Genomic DNA, 17018 nt, shown 5'->3' with positions numbered 1-17018 from the left:
TGTGCTAGGAAAGAAGTAGTGTTTTGTACCGGTGCCATTTCATCCACATACGAAGGATGAAAATGTTGGCGGACTCCAGGTTCCAACCTCCGCAAAGTGTGTTTAACCCACTGAGCAATCGTCTGAAGTGAGAAGGCGGAAGAGGTGAACTGGTGGCATAAAAAAGGAAATAAATCTACAAATAAAATGAAATGAAATTCCATGTAGTGCAAAGCGCTTATTATAAGGTTGAGCAGCTTCTGGCAATTGTGGCCCACAGAACGTGCCTCAGATTTGGTGCTAAAGCATATGTATTACAAATGGAGGGAATGTGAAGAATTATGAGGGATTGTTACTCAGATGGAATATTTAAACTAATATCACTAGTTGTCTACAGGCCACTTGAACTATGAATCTGAGAACATAGGGTGTTTACTGTTTCTTCTGAATTCTGTGTGGCATTTGATACATATTCTCTTTGGAAAAGTGAAGGTTCACTTTGCAGGTTTGCATGTGTTTTTCTATGACCATAAAGTATTACCTATTTCTCTTACACTCATTATCTATCTACCTCTTCCTCTTTCTATAGCTATATACCTTTTCTTCTGGCTACTCGCTCTTTCCATTTTTTCTTTATGTCTCTCCCCAACACACCTATCACTACCAGATTTCCAGTTCTACTTCAACTATTTCAATATACTGTCTCTTTACCTCTCTGTTCACCTCCTCTTTTCCCCTAGCCCCCAGTTGGTGCTACCCTGCAGAACTAGAGAGGGATTTATTTTGCTATTTTGCCAAATGTTTTTATGGCTGATATGCAAAATGTATTTCTTTACTGTTTGTCATTAGCGGTTCTATTCTCCAAGGCAGAGGTTCAGAGCTGCTCTTCCGCTTACTTTTGTTACTACATGTTCTATTCCTAGAGATTCCAATCTTACCCTTTCCTCTTGCCTACGTACTAAATTTCTGATTGATCTGATAATCAGAGTCAAGGACATAACTGGTTGGGAAAGACTATCTAACTACATTGTGCAAGGCATTAAGACAGCAAGTAAGTATTCAGTTTTCAGAACTTCAGTGCTCCTAGTCTTTACCACTGTTACTGGCCCTATAAGCTTTAAAATGCTTGATTTACCAAGCATTTCTTGACAAATCAGACCACTGGGAGTAACCAAACGGTGTTTCATGAAAGTGCATGCCCCACGAACGAGGGCCACTTTTTTTGGCAGTGCCCGGGTCAAATTGTGATCCCAATCCGACCCTGCCTGTACTCCTTTAGGCGGACGGAGCTGCGTAAATCACCAACACTCTCAAAGCCCTGCGTTTCCTTGTTTGTTCATTCGCAGGTTTTGTGGCATTGGCAAAACTTGATTTAACAACTAATTTTGCCAAATCTTTGACAAAGTCATGCGGCCCGAAGTGCACAGTGTCCTTTCCTATTACAGTAGATTTAAACACGCTACAAAGCACTAGCACTTTCTCTTACCTGGAGGTCACTTTTAGCTCTACTGGCTCAAGGGACCCCCAAACCACACAATTATTCCAAACCTGTCGAGAGCTGTTGGTTCTCTCCTTAATTTACCATCTACAACGGGTGGGAGGGTGCTTGTACCCTTGTTACAAATATATTCCCTCCAGTGTACACCTATTGCAACCTACGGGGCTGGGATTTGGGGGATCAGTGACCAGCAGATACTCCAAATGGAAGAAAAACGTTTTTGTAGGAGATTTCTTGCAGTGAGTGTCCGTATTCACCTCCCACTTTGTTTTCCATCGGGAGCTTGTTTTAAAACATTTACGCGACCAAATACGTATTCGTCCCCTGCTCCTGTGGCTCTCCATTAAGGGTACAAAACAAGCAGCCCTCCCAAGGAGAATTTTTTCTGACTGTTGGCCTGGGATAAACGTCTCTCCATCCCTTGGTTGGCGTATGAGATAAAACACTAGAAGGGATTTACCTATGGAACATTTCCTCTGGGACAGGCGCAGGTGTACTCACGTGAGCAGGAAACAAGCCCAGGCCTTATTGATAGAACAGTTACAAGCTAAAAGGCTAGACGAGGAAGCGCAGAAACCTAGTGTTAGGAGTTGCATACATCTCAGTGCTGGGGACGTCGGAACTAGTTATCTGTGGAACACCAGTGGGAGTTGGGAGCTCTCCCGTTTATTTCGTTTTAAAGCTGGTACGATTAAATACTCTGTTTCCCGCGTGGGCACCAGTATAATTTGAGATGTAGAACATGTCCCTGTATCAATGTGTCCAAACAATGAATGATTCATCTTATTTTCTTCTGTGGTTATTATACATTTTATACTAAAAAGTAACTTGTGCCTCACTTCCGGGGCTTAGAAACTATCAAAAATGTTTGCAAGCCTTTTGTCATTTGGAGAATTATCTTATAGCGAAATCTGCCATTGTGCAAGTCTGATCCTCCGGGCAGCTGCATGGCCCAGAAGCCCTATGCACTTTGACTTACTCTGTGTGTCTGATTTTTAGCGAATTTGTTTTACTCCTGTTTTATGTTTTTATCTGTGTTTTTATGGGAATATTGGGCCTCTGATCATTTTTATTCATGGATATATCTATGTTCTTTAATGGCTGTTTGCCAGCCGAATAAAGCGGATACTAATTTCGGTCATCTTTCTACCACCATTAATGCAAGGCCCCATGACGATCAGTGACGCTTTAGAGCTACTAATGAACGTATCCCAGTGTTTCAATTACAATGCATCATGTGAGCATTTTTATTTGCATTTACTTGACAACTTAACAGATCAGCAAGAAACCCTGTCCAATGCAACAAGAGGGTGGACACAAGGACTGAACGGTTGCTGCTTTCGTACGCTAGGCAAGAGTGGGGGCTGGTGTGCAACCCAAACCTGAAACTCCATAAGTGGCGTTGAAGTGTCAGTGAGCCTTCATGGACAAGTACTGATGGTGGTGGACAGTGCTGTACTGAAGGCTCTTGGAGAAAGACTGCCTACAAAGGTCCGTGCATTCCTGAACAAGCAGGGGATATACTGAAACTGCGGCTGTTTCACTGTTATCGATCAGATCATTTCTCGTAGTTGGCACTGTACAATTTTCATTTCTAATGGAAGAGACTGCAGAGACAACTTCAACGTAGAATCCTTAAAAATGTCAGCAGTGAATCTCTGGGAGCCATCATTTAATACTAATTGTACCCATTTGTGAGAAAGTGCCATCTTTTTTGCATTGGTATGACCCTACTTTTGGCTGAACTGCTGATGTGCTTTGACTGAGTGTGCCCTGGGCTCCTGCCAACCAGGTACCCAGGGCCAGTGTCCCTTCCCTAAAACTGTGCTGAACCTAAAACCCAATTAGCATCTCTGGCCACCTGTCAGCCCCTAGTAAATGGTACCCAGGGCATGGTGACCAGCGAAGAATCCCCAAGGGCTGCAGCACTTATTGTGCCACCCCCAGGGGCCCTGTACCCTGACACCCACACACTGCCTTTTATTTATTTATTTAAGAAGCTTATAAAGCGCGCGGCTACCCCCGACGGGGATGTCCTGGTGCTGAGAGTACAAGTAAATCACGGGAGGGGGCTACCAGGTTCAAAACCATCCTAACCTGAAGCTACAGAGGGCCACAGGCTCGCCTAATCAGAGTTTGGTGAACAGCCAGGTTTTTAGTTTGCGTCGGAAGACTTGCTCTGACTCAATGAACCTAAGGTCGAGAGGAAGGCTGTTCCAGTACTTGGCCGCCGTCACACCGAACGTTCTGCCGCCACTCCTGGTGAGCCTAAATCTGGGAACCACCAATAGACGGAGGCTGTAAGATCTCAGATGTCTTGCTGAAATAGATAATTTGAGTCTTTTACTCAGGTAAGCCGGGCCAATTCCATGGATAGCCCGAAAGGCAAGGATCAAGATTTTGAATTGAATGCGTCGGCGATGGGAAGCCAGTGTAGGTCGTGTGAAGGCTGAGTGTCTAAGTACAGAACTAAACAAAGAGTCAACATGGCACACATCCCTGTGTGCCATGCCCACAAGACCCACTGCCCTGGCATACCTCAGTCACCCCTCTAGCTGGGTGCCCTATGCCAGTGGTGTGGGCACAGGTGCATGAGCCCTGTGCCCCTACAGTACCCAGGGCCATTCCTGGGCACTGTAAGTGCAGTGCTGCCATTAAGAGTATATGGTGCTGGGAGGTCGACATTACGAACTCCACAGCACCATGATGGCCCCACTGAAGACTGAGAAGTTAGGTATTAAAGTTTTCAGCACATTAAACCTGCACTGATGCCAGTGTGAGATTTAATGTAAAATGCACTAGAGGGCATCTTAGAGATGCCCTCTGAAACCTAACCTAGAATCCAAATCTGGACTGAGAGGCTGCCTAAGTTGCCCCACAGCAGACATGTTGCTGGACCCCTGGGTGGAGAGCCCCCGCTCTCCTTGCCCTGCAACAATGCATATTCTGGGCGAGGTGCTAGGTCTCCTCCCCCAGGATGGGCAAGGGGAAGCTTCAAAGGCCTGCCGCCTCTGTGAGCTTCTCCACACCATTTGCTCTACCCAGCACCTGGCCCCCACCGGTTCTGACCCTCACTCTGGCGGGAAGACTGGCGGGAAACCCTACGTCAGGAAGGGTGGTGTGCCTGCCTGTGCCAACCCCACCCCTCAGGTGGGAGAGGCGAGTTGAAGCACGACTCCGGGCTCCAGCCATCTTGAAGATGGGGAGCCCTGCCCAATCACAGCTAGGCTTCTGCCCCCTCCCACAGGAGAGGAAACGACTAGGGGGTGTACCCACCCCTGGACAGGGACCTATTTGTCCCTGCCCTTGCCCTACCTGTAACACCCCTAAATTCAGCATTTAGGGGCTCCCTGAACCTTCCTTCCTCAGATCCCGTTTTGAAAAACAAGAAGAAGAACAAGAAGAAGGACAACCTCCTGTGCAGCTGCTAACAAAAGGACGACGACAACTGACTTGGCCACAGCCCTACCTGTCCGTTGATCCTTGAACCTGCTCCTGCTTAACCCCGGCGTCTCCTGCAGGCAGCAACCTCAAGAACCCCGGAGGACCTGCCTGCCTTGACCCTCTTAGAGACTGGGACTCCCATGAGCAGAGGCTCTGCTCCAACAGCAACACCCCTGGTGCCAGTCAGGAACCGCTAATCCAGCCCACTCTGCACCCGCCGAGTCCAGCCCGTGCCAGAGTGAACCAAGACCATGAGGACGTCTCCCCGGTGACTGGGACCCAAAGTCCAGTGCCCAAAGACCCTCCCCGACGAAACAGACGACGCCTGCAGCCTCAGAACCAGAGACCCCACCCCAACCGCGACCAGCTGAGGGTAAGATTTCCCAACACAAAAAGACACCCCTGCACCCGGCTCCCTGCAGCCCCCTGTGCCTTCCTTTGGGGTACCAACCTCTTCTCCAAGATCCCAACTTACCTCTCGAAGTGGTGGTCACACCTGAAGAATCACTGTCCCAGAGTCTGCAGCCTTTGTTCCCTTTTTACCTTTTCCATTGAATAACATTGGGCGCCCGACGGCTCAAACGCACCCTGCACCCAACCGCCCGAGTGCCGCTGGAAGAGCAACTACTACCCTACTCTACTTCCCCACTTGCCCTGAGTAAGTGTCCAGGAGCTCAGCTCCCACAGCCGCGCGTGGCCTACTTACTTGCAGCCACCAACCGAAGGCCCCCTCCCTCTGCACCCGGCTGCGCCTGTGCAGATGAGGGTGTACCAACTGTACCTACCTGACCCTGGGGGACCCCTGAGTCTATGCCCAGAACCTTAACTTCACCAGTCGAGTACTCACTTGGAAACCGATAACTCACTTTCCTGCCATAGGATAACATTGCCTGGTTGGACTCGAAAAATCTTGTGTGAAGTTTTGAAACTCTAAAATATTCCTATAAAATCAGACGAATACCGAATTCCGAAGTACTAACCTGTGATCAGGAGAGAAGCCAGAACTGTACCTTGAAGCTCAGTACTGAACCGCAAAAGTAATCCTAACCGGATTTAATAGTATTCTGTATTTTCTCCATAGGAATCCATTGTCTGCTTTTCTATGAAATTTCTTCTGTCTACTTTTGAAAACTTGAAATATTCCTTAAAAATCGTGCCTACTACTGAACGTAATTACTTACCTGTCTTAAGTAGAGATCCCAGTGATGGACCTAGGATCCCAGTACTGGATTACAAAAGTAACGAGAACGTACTTTACCTATAACCTGAATTTTCTCCCATTGGATAACATTGCTAGATTTTCACTGAAAAGTTTTTAAGTGTGAACTTTTAAAATACCTTTATATTCCTCAAAACTCATTGCAATATCCAAGACGTTTTTCCTAAACTGTTTTCAGCTTAGACCCCAGGACTGAATCACAGAATCTACTCCTGGAGTTACAGAAGTAACTTGCAAAGTAATCAACTGCATTTTTTGTAGAAAAACCCATTGAGCTCAATGTTAGATTGTGTTTAGAACTGTGTTGCCTACTGCAACCCCTGCACCTGTTGTGTTTTCAAAGTTATTTTCTTTCTGTAAAGTCATTACTTGAGATCACTCACAATTGAGAAAAGTATATATTTGGTACCTGTTGGTTCTAAAAATAAAACAACTATATCTTTTGAAATAAAAACCATTGGCCTGGAGTTCAGTCCTTGAGTGTGTGAAACCTTTTGCTGACTTGAGTGTGTACAGCAAATGCTTTACACTGTCCTTGGGTACTGCCTTACTGCTCGACCAAGCTACCACTTTTGAGAGTAAGGTCATCCCTGACTTTAGAAGTCAGTTGTTGTGTTTTTGTAATAAATTTGACAATTTTTGTTTTATGTGATAAATGTGTTGCTTTGAAAGAATTATTTTTAAATTGTGATTTAGATATTTGATGTTTGTGAGTATAACTCCACAGTAGCTGTTTTTAATTATTTTAAAATCTATGTACTACTCCAGAAAATGGTATGAACAGATAATAATCAGTTAATAAAGAAGCTTTTTTTATAAAAATAGTGTTTACATCCTTATTACTTTATGTTATGCAAAAAGAGAAGCAGAATGATGCTTAGTAATGTAGATTGCAATTGATTGTGAATTTGTGGACCTTTGAACAACTTTAAATACGTGTTTTTGGCTCACCCCAAACCCCTTCTATAACCAGAGACGTAAGTCCTCTTCCTCTAGACCACACGAAAAGGGAACCTGCTGTTTTTGTCTGTTTAAAAAACCCCTTCCCTTTTCAAACAAGGGTTTCTCCTTCAAAGCTTTTGAAGACATCCCTGACTTTAACCTCTGTTGTACCTCTGGGGTTTGTGGCCTCTATACACACTGTATCTTATTTTGGTCCAGTATATATAGAGCCACTTTCTCACACCATGGCAACAGAGGAAGGGGGTGCAGTAAAGGTGCTCTCGTATGTCCAATTTCTACAGAACTCTGGATTTTTGGGTGAGTTTAAAAAAACTACACAGTTTTGGAAAAATATATTTTGTTTGAATGTCTGATTTATGTGACCAAAATGCGAAGGAATGTGTTCTAGTTATAGCGCACAGCATGGAAAATGTTGAAAGTGGTGCTCCCTGAAGCCTAACCTTCCTTAACTGATGGCTTTGGACCCACCTCTGTGAGAATGCTATCTTACTGCCTGGGTAATGTAAGAAAGGGTAGAGCATCACTGGAAAGTGACAGACCAACGAAGGGGTCAGTAAGAAGTGGACAGCAGCAACTGGAGGAAGAGAAGAGGAGCGCTCTATGAGAGAGCCTCAACAAGTGATGCTTCCCGCATCCTGAGCAGCGCAAAGACTATCGACTGGGCAGGACTAACAGCCGACACAGAAGGAAAAGAAGCAACCTGAACTGGAGAGAATAGTGGTGTCGGCTACGAGCAGAGGAAGTAGTAGTGCGGCTCCTTTGCTAAGGTGGAGGGGAGCCACCCCATAGGAACAAATAAATAAAATAACAGCATGTTATTATCATTTTATTTTTCAATACTCTTCTGTAGTGCTGTGGCGAGCTGGACTGCCCACACAGCAGGGTGAGGTGTGGCAAGCACTTTCTAAGCACGCATGACCATTTGGCCAGCCGTCTGGGCCAGCCAAACCGTCATGCGCAATTGCCATGTTCTCCACCAGGGTGTGTTGCACACCCTGGGTGCAGAACATGACCAGGCTCCCAGTCCCCATCTGAGCGCTGAACCACAGCACTCAGACCAATCACAATGCTGATTGGCTAGGGAAGTCTGGAAACCCGAGTCGAGGGCTTCCTGTTCCTGCTTCCTGCCCCTGTAGTCATGGAAGCAGGCGAAGAGGCCCGAGAGGAGATGGCTGGTAACAGGTAAGTGATTTTTAATGGGTTTTTTTCATTCCCTTCCCACGCAGCCCCCCCACCCCCTTTCCGTTAAGTGGCAGCTGCTACTGGGAAGAAGGCGACTTGTGTGGCCTTAGACAAATTGGCCCAGTCAGCCACCTCTGTTCCTTGTTGCATTTTGAACTGCTCCGTTGACCTTTCAGGTGAAGGGACACTGTATTGTCGTGAAGGATGGCACGATGCACAGCCGATTATTCTGGAAGCTTCCGTGGGAAGCACTGGCCCTGACTGGGGACTGACACTTGAGGATCCTGATACACAGTGAGTTGCACCAGTGTGATCAGTGTGTTGCAAAGTGTCCGACAGGCCTCCATGGAAAACTGATGTGGAGTGCAGTGAAGCAGACTGTTTCATGAACTGTAGAGAAGTATGGATGCAGGATTAAGGGGTGATACCCCTCAAGATGGAAAGGTGCTGGTGAGGATAACTGGCAAAGGTACACAAAGTACACTCCAAGACAGTTTAGAGGACCACGTGGGCTGAACACTGTTGGTAAAAGTGCCTGATACTAGGTTGTAGGTACTTGAATTTATCCCCCTCTCCTCTTAGCACCTTAGTGAAGACTTGAAAATAATATCTATGCCCTATTCCAGGGCCCTGGCCCATGTCCTGAAGACTTCGATGAGGAACCAGCTAGGCCCAGAATCCGAGGAATTTTGGTTATTCTGTTTTACTCTTGTAAATAATGAATTACTGATAAATAAAAATTCTGCTGCCCCACCGGCAGAATTAAAAATTATTCAGTGATTTCTAAAGTTTAGAAACCACTGCATGCCACTCATACGTCCTTACATACGCTGCAGTGATTAAAAGTCTTAATCACTGCAGAGTATGCAATAGTGCAGAGTGGCTGTTGGCCGTGCTATTATGTTATACAAAATGCCTCCTAGCATCCATTTTTGGATGTGACGGTGCATTCGACACTAAGAAAATAGCACTAAATGCCCACTTTGCCTGTCGTGGAATTCCAAAGCATCGGGCAAAGTTTTAATGTAATTCCCTGTGATTCTGCTGAAAAAACACTGCAAATTCGGACCACCCCTAGAACCATTGTAAGTATGAAATGTATATTAAGTACGATCCGTTGTCCTCACTCCATAAAAAACATACATTAATGCTGCAACTGCTGGAGTCTATCTGCCTTGTCTATCGATCAAGCCAAGTGACCACCCAACAGGAATACAGTGAAACACAGCATCCAAAAAGGGTGACACTTTTAAAAAGACCGATATAAAATCTGAATTGGATGAAGTAAAAAAGAGCATTTTGTAATGAGGAGATCAAGGAATAGGAATAAAACCTACTGTATGTTCTGTTGCTGCTGAAACGGTGCAGACTGCCTAATGTAAATTGTAGTCCGATAACCCGTGCAATGCTTAACATCTGAGACTCCATGACAGATCCTTGACATGTTTACCTGTCCCTACACATGACCATAAATTATAAGCCTTACTTTTAGCCTGAAGATGTGGACTCCACACACAGAAGTTGGATGGACGAGGACAGCAACATAGTGTTAAGCATGTTGCAGGGCCAGAACAGCAAATCATTCAAGGTCTGCAATCTTCAGTTTGGGATTTCTTAGGTGGAGCTCAGTAGATATCAACAACTGAGACACTGGGATCTCCAACTACAGATTAGGAATCGGAGTTTGCAAGCATGGTGTCACCAGAGGACTGGCGTCATCCCTCTAAAAAGAATTTTAGCATTTGTCATCCCTCTAAAGGATTTTTAGTACACCCCAAACTCAACCAGTCTGGTAGTGCAAGAATACGTGGGAAAATGAGTTAACCATAGAGTTTTGTGAGGGGGCAGGGCTATCTGTTGGTAGTCATTAGTGAAAATGTGATAGCAGTCAGGTGGTCAGCATATACAGTGAGGAGTGGATGGTATGTACACCCAGCTCAATTGAAAATCAAGTTCCCCAAAAAATGTTGGACAGGGTTTGGGAGAAAATAGATTATCTTTACACGTAACATGGGTTCCTGTCTCCAACTGTTTGGAATTATTTCCTGTCAGCTATTAAGCATATCACGGGAATCCTGATTCATGAGAACCCCTCCCTGGTCAACCCGGGTCAAAGAACAACAATTTGGAATGCATGAGTCTAACATGTTGGAAGCTTGTATATCGACTACTCATGAGAGAGAGGTGGGCCATTAGGGAAACTGGAAGAAGCAGCAAGCACCAATGATGGGCATATAGTATCTTAGACCATGACAACAGTGGGACTAGAAAGGCTGTCATTCTATCTGCCAGAGCATGTAGAACATGGATACGTTTTTGGTTACATCTAATCTCCCAATAATGTATGTACGTAATCAGGTGAGACATGGAGGAAACCTGACAACTGCTCGGAGGCTATTCGACAAGGGAAAGGGGATGTAGGTCAGAATGTGGACAACACAAGCTTACGATAGAGAATGGTGACACAGGGACCCTTTGCACTTCTCCTTACAAATGGAGGGAGGGGTGAGGTGGAAAGGGGTGAGGTGGAAACGTTTGAGAGGGGAAAATTGAGAGGGGGCATTTGTGGTAATACTGGCCCGTCTGAAATATGTCTCTAACACGGAAGGACGACCTCGCCAGTTCTTCATAGTGTTTATGTGTGACACGACCCTTCAATTTGGTTTCAAGAATAAGTTTAATAAAAGAGAATAAGTTGGAATCTAGCAGCTAAATTAGACGCTGTGGAACTCAACCCCCTTTACTTATAACTCGGACTTCAGTGCTCGGCAGAACTGTGGGATGAGATTCAAACCAGTCTGTCTAAATATGCCTCAGTTTAATTCCTTTGCAACAGTTCTGAACCTTTAGGTAACACGAGCTATAAAAAATCTCATATTTTCTTTTAGTGAGTCTTAAACGAATCTGTTCTCCTTTCAAAACCCATGTCGTTTTACTCTTTGGACTCTTTGCAGGAAAGACATCAACTCCTTTTACTTGTTGCCAATTTAGAACGGATACAAAAAAAAACTTCTCGTCTTTGTCCTTAATAAAAACATAAAACCACATTCCTACTGCTCTCTTGGCAGGAAACATTTTCCAAAATGTCATTTTTAATCTTGCGATTGTTGTGCGATACATCAGCTGCTCCTAAAGAGCTGTTTATCCAATGTCCTGTCGGTTTTCACGTGGCAATAAGTGCTTCTGAGGAGAAGCTGCGTACCTACTTTTTCAGCCAAAAGTGCAAACATTTCAAGGATTTTTTCAGCAATACTGCTAGTGTCATAAGTGACTAAATGCAGAGTTTGCATAACTCTTGCCTTTATTCAGTGCTTAATCTGAGCCGGTGTTTGTCAGTGGGGACCACTGGCAGTTATTTTTAGGGACTGGCACTTATTCTGTTTGTTTACAGGCAGCAAGAGAGGGTAAAACTCACAATTCGGAAAGACATAGGAAGACGACAAAACCACCATGAAGGGAGACAGCAGGAACCTGCAAGAGTGAGACAGAGGCAGGCAGTGTCTGGTAGTGGATTAAAGAGACATGGCGTGGATTTTAGACTACCAGCCTTGGTATGTGGCACGCCAACTTTTAATTGCACCAGCTACGGACTTCTGAGCAGAGCTTTGGCAATCTGTACTTTTTTTTTTTTTTTTACAAATTAAGAACTGCAATGGTTATTCCATCAATCTTCTTCTATAGTTATATCTATAATGGCATTTCGGTTATGTATACAAATCTCTGCATCAAACATATCTATAAACATACTCATATCTTTATTTGGAACTATATTAGAAAGTCAGAGTTTGAATCCTATAATTTTGGCTACGTGGCACTCCCACTCTTCAGTTTAGGCCATTCACACCGACTTGATCCTGGAGTGTTTCGCCAAGATCTGTAATGGGGCCAAATGTGATAGGGGTGGGAGGAGGATCCTAAAAGTGCTATCCCTCCATGCAAATTCCATTAGAGACATGGTGAAGAGTCCTGGTAGAACTTGCAATACTCTTATCATGTAAAAATACAACAAAAGATGATGGACGAAATGTTGAACATTGTCAAACATTCACCCCCCAGGCGTAAATTGGCAGGGTATGCCCAGACGTGGGCCCTTGCTCACTCTGCCACTGGATTCAAGGTAGCATGGCTTGTATGGGGTGTTACCCCAAAACCGATCCCAGTGCTCTTTTCCGGTCCAGGGAAGACCTGGCTTGGCAGTTTGGGCTGGACTGTTCCCATGCTGAACAGGATCAAGACTGATTTGCACATGGCTGGGTCTGAACTGGGGTGGCGAAGTGAACTAAAGAACGATGATAGATTCAACCCAGATTGAATAGTGACTGAGGGTGAGTGTCTGAAAAGTTTCAGCGCTCTGTCCATCATCTCTTTGTGTTTGCAATGTAAGAATTCAGTCAGTTGTTTTTGTAAAAAGGCAAGAAAGTAAATTAGAGATTAAATGAGTTCCAAAAATGTTCTGCCATCTTGACAGTTGGGCTGCCTCCCAGGATTTGCCAAGCCTATCAAACGCTAAAAAAATGAAGAAATCTGACTGGAGGAGAGGAAACTTTTCTTTTGGCTCAATGCAAATGAATGGAGCTTTCAGGGATCTGCAAAACCCAAACAATCTGCCTGGCTGGTCAAAACAGAACATTTTATTATGGCTGCAATTAAAGGATACAAGGCACTGAAACCTGCAGTTCAGAAAAACACCTTCGGAACTTAGGCTAACCACTCCTGATCCCAGGGAGGATGTGAGGCAAGTCCTGGAGAGGCAGATACTGCCATCAGCCATAAAAATGAGCTCCCTGTCGTACTCTAGTATTTAGAGGGTTGCCATTTTGGATTCATTGGTTTAGATCTTGAAGCCTGTTACTTTAATTCAGTACAGGGTGTTCAAATCCATATTCTCAAATCTGGAACCTGATCCACGGATTAAAAAACTAAACAAAAAAAAAGCAGGACCTTCTGCAAGGCCTTGTGCAGCTGGTTCAGTGGAATGCGTCCTGGATGGACTGGATTGGCCAAAAACCAAACTATGAGTCTATAGTCCACTGCACACAGATCAAAGTTCTGTACAGCTGGTTTGGGCTGGACAGCAGTAGGAACGCTTCCTGGCTGTATGCCAGGTTCAGGGTCCAGAGCATGCTGTGCATAACCAGAGGCCAGGTGCAGCTGGTTTGAGTGGGAAGGGGGTTGGTCAGGCACTTGCCATAGGCTCTGTCTCGAAAGCTGCTGTTCGTGGCAAAAAGGCATGTGCGGTTCGATGGAACAGGACCCAGTGCGCTTATTCTTTTCACACCGTTGACGTCTGATCATAGCTGGTTTTAGTGTGATGGAGCTAGTGTGAGACTTGGCTATAGCCCAAGCAGAGTGATGGTCAGCACAAACAAATTCTCAGAAGCTTTGTTAAAGGGAACTTATTTTTACCTTTACTGAGTTAAAATTAACCTTTGTTTATAAATTATTTAAAAAAACACCGCCCCCAGAAATTCACATTCAATACAATAGTGAAAGCAATATTATCCTAAGAGCTTAACTCAAAATATCCTCAATAAACCGTAAACAAGAGAAAATAAAGACTGTGGGGCAGAGGCACGATGCTGAAAACTAAGGCCTTGTAAAGCAAGGTTTGAGGGGCTAACCAGTGAATGAAGAATAGTGTTTTTCTGTTTCTTCTGTTCTGTCCCCGACAAGGTCAGTTTTACAAATGATAGAGTGCTTCCATTATTAGCGGTACTCGGCTGAGAGCTTCTCTTTAGCCCTAACACAAAGATTAAATAGACATTTAAACTGAGTAGTCCACAATTCTCTAGACCGCGAATGTCTGAATAGTTTCCTCCAGAAAAGACCTCTGTCCTTTTGTGAAATATCCGAGAAGGACATTTCTTTACACCTCTGTGATCCACACTATTAATTAAGAGCTAAATGGTGAGGAATGGCGAGGAATGATGAATTACTTACACTGAAAACACATCATCAATCAAGGTGGCATTATTGAAAATGAATGAGGGATAGGATGGATATGAATGTGAACGCGGCCCTCAACGCACACACCGAGTCCTCATCAAAGGTCTCATATTAAATGGCACTCAGAGTGAACCCAAATGTCACCAAATGGTACTGTATCAGATATCTCGGTGCCATCAACTATGCTTTGATGGGCATCAATAGGGGAATAACCTGCTACCCAAGGCGTACTATTTAATTCTCTTGGCAGAGGCAGAACACAAATTGGATAATGAATGGTTGCGAGGGCCAGTGGCGTGAATAGAACTAATATGGTGATTGATGTCACTTTGGTTATCAATGGCCATTGGCATTCCTGTGGATTGATATGCCTGTAACCTGGTCCCTCATACTTCAATGTTACTCTACAATTATAAAGATCAAAGGTCAAGGGCTGACCACAGAAATTTGCCAAGTATGGTTAGCTCTGCAATCCACAATCCACACAACTGCCAATCCCACACCAAATGCAGTGTCAATGACGTCACCCTTGAAGCACAGCTACGAATGTCTTAAATAGTCTTAAAAATTAGGTTTCATATCATGGTATCAGTCACATTATGAATGACATGACTGTGCAGGTAGTAGTATTTATAAGTACTGTTATTTAATAGTGTTGTGCTTTTATGTGTTTACTGGCATGACTATTGTAACGCCATAGGTGTTGCATTAGGTGTGTAAGTTATGGTTTGTATGGCTGTTGTGTGTGTCATTAATTGCAGAGGTAACCATAGCTAACAAATGATGTTTTTTTAGGTTTTTTTTAACACAGTAACTTCACTTTGACTTTTTAAAGTCAATTGTGGAAGCGTTTCTTTTAAACACAAAGATGTTATAACTAATGCCAAGCCTAACTTCACTTTAGTTTATTCAGTGAATCACTGTGGTCTCTAAACCATCCAGCTACTATGCAAATACACCTTACCTTGCAACCTGCAGTGCACAGCCGTTGGCCTTAGGCAATGAGGGCTGATCACTAGGTTGGCTTTACAAACCATCATGTTCTTGCCCTTTGCGCCTCCCTGGACCTTTGCCAGTAATATGCAAATCGACTCGACCCTGCTCCACCGGGAGCATTGCAGCTCAAACTATCTGAAGGGTTGGTGGGTGTGGCTGCCTGCAGCTTGCACTCCTGCTGGCTGCACTGTGGGAACTGTGTGAACGAAGTTTATTCTGACCCTGCTTGTGTATGTGTGTCTAAGCGTATTGTACTTGTGACTGAGCTGTATCTGGCGAAGCTAGCACTGTTGCCGCCAATACTTGGTTTGCAGTGATGCTTCATGTACTGTAAGGGAGACAAGGGTGACTGATTTTTCGGAGCCTCAAATACTGCTTCCTTATCTCCTTGCTGTGCCAATGAACGCAGTTATATTTTTTGACGAGGTCCACGAAGACCAAACACTTTAAAGTTTGCTTACAATCTGCTTTCTTGAGCAAGACTTGCTATTTTAAGCGCACCTTTAAATGGACGGTGACCCTACATATGTCATTCCCTCGGAATGAAATGGGTGTGCTTTAAACAGTTCAGGCACTGGTTTCAAATTGGCATGAGAATTTGGAGAACATCTGCCTATAGCCAGCAGCTGATTTGTTTGATATGGTTTTAATTTTATATTTTCATACATTGGCACTTACTTCCCAGACTTTTGTTATCGATAACCTGGATGGAATCTGAAGACACCCACGTCATTAAAAAGACATGAAATGGTCTGATTGGCTGAAAGGCAACAGAAGCTGTACACAAACCCTCAATTTAAAGGTTCCATATAGCTATACTTTCTTCAAGCCATATATGTTCTTTCCTAAGCTTGTCTTCCAGTTGTATCTCCAAGTTGTAGACATAGGTAGCTTCAATTTAATTAACTGGAACTACACACACAATGGCAATGACTTATAAACAGGAAGACCAGGAAGAGAAACATGAGGTTCTGATGATATGGAGCTCGGGGGCACTAGAACACACTTCTATAAAGCTAGAAATACACAAATACACAGGGAATAAATGCATGCACTCACGGGTCCACTCTGTGGCATGCTGCGGAGCGGAGGTGTGGGGTCCAGCCACAGTGCTGATCTCAAAGAGGTACTGCGTTCCAGCAGTGAGTGATGAATAGGTGATGTTGGTGACTTCTCTTCCCAAGGAGCTGTTATGAAGAAGCTGATTGGTCTCTGCGGAGTACAGCCTGGTGACATAGCTGCTGCCAGGGGCGGGGCTCCAGTGGGCAAACAGAATTGACAGACTCCCTTGACTGCTGAGACTCAGTCCGGATGGCGGAAAAGGGTCTAAAAGGTTAGAGGGAGAAACAGTAGGGATAGTACTCATTATTTCCCAATTGTACAATTAAACAAGCAGTGGTGGGGCTCTCTAACCTCTTAGCGCGGTTATTAACGTATTGAACTGTTGTTTAATTTGATATTATCATAGGCTTAAAAACGCTCATCTTCTTATACTGAACACAACATTCTACTAACAAATCTAAAAATGCTATCAATTTTTAAACGTATATTGTTCTACATCTTAATCACATCGTTATTTCACTCTGAATGATAAAATGTTTATTGCCGGTGTGGTTTCGGGTGAAGTACATTTGGAAGAAACATACAAAATTCATCACAAATTGGTTTAGCGTTATACAAAACTAAATGAACTGCTAAATATTTTATGACTCACTCTTATAATGTCATATGTAGGATTTACTTAAAGTCTTTACACATTTGTACGCATCAGTCCAAGAAAGTAGTATATAG

The 17018-nt window shown here is 44.2% G+C and overlaps 1 protein-coding gene across 1 annotated transcript in view; it reads right to left on the bottom strand.

Annotated features, from left to right (window-relative positions):
- LOC147712454 (receptor-type tyrosine-protein phosphatase V-like) overlaps window positions 1-17018 on the bottom strand; it is a 558680-nt gene that overhangs the window by 416094 nt on the left and 125568 nt on the right. Inside the window, exon 13 of the mRNA XM_086923127.1 lies at window positions 16287-16553. Within this exon, the coding sequence (XP_086779253.1) occupies window positions 16287-16553 (267 nt within the window). The remainder of the gene's footprint in view (window positions 1-16286; window positions 16554-17018) is intronic.

The sequence above is a fragment of the Lissotriton vulgaris genome, chromosome 5 (assembly GCF_964263255.1).
Source record: "Lissotriton vulgaris chromosome 5, aLisVul1.2, whole genome shotgun sequence".
Classification (NCBI taxonomy): Eukaryota; Metazoa; Chordata; class Amphibia; order Caudata; family Salamandridae; genus Lissotriton; species Lissotriton vulgaris.
The sequence above is the reverse complement of the archived record's forward strand: the minus strand, read 5'-3'. Positions and strand labels throughout refer to the sequence as shown.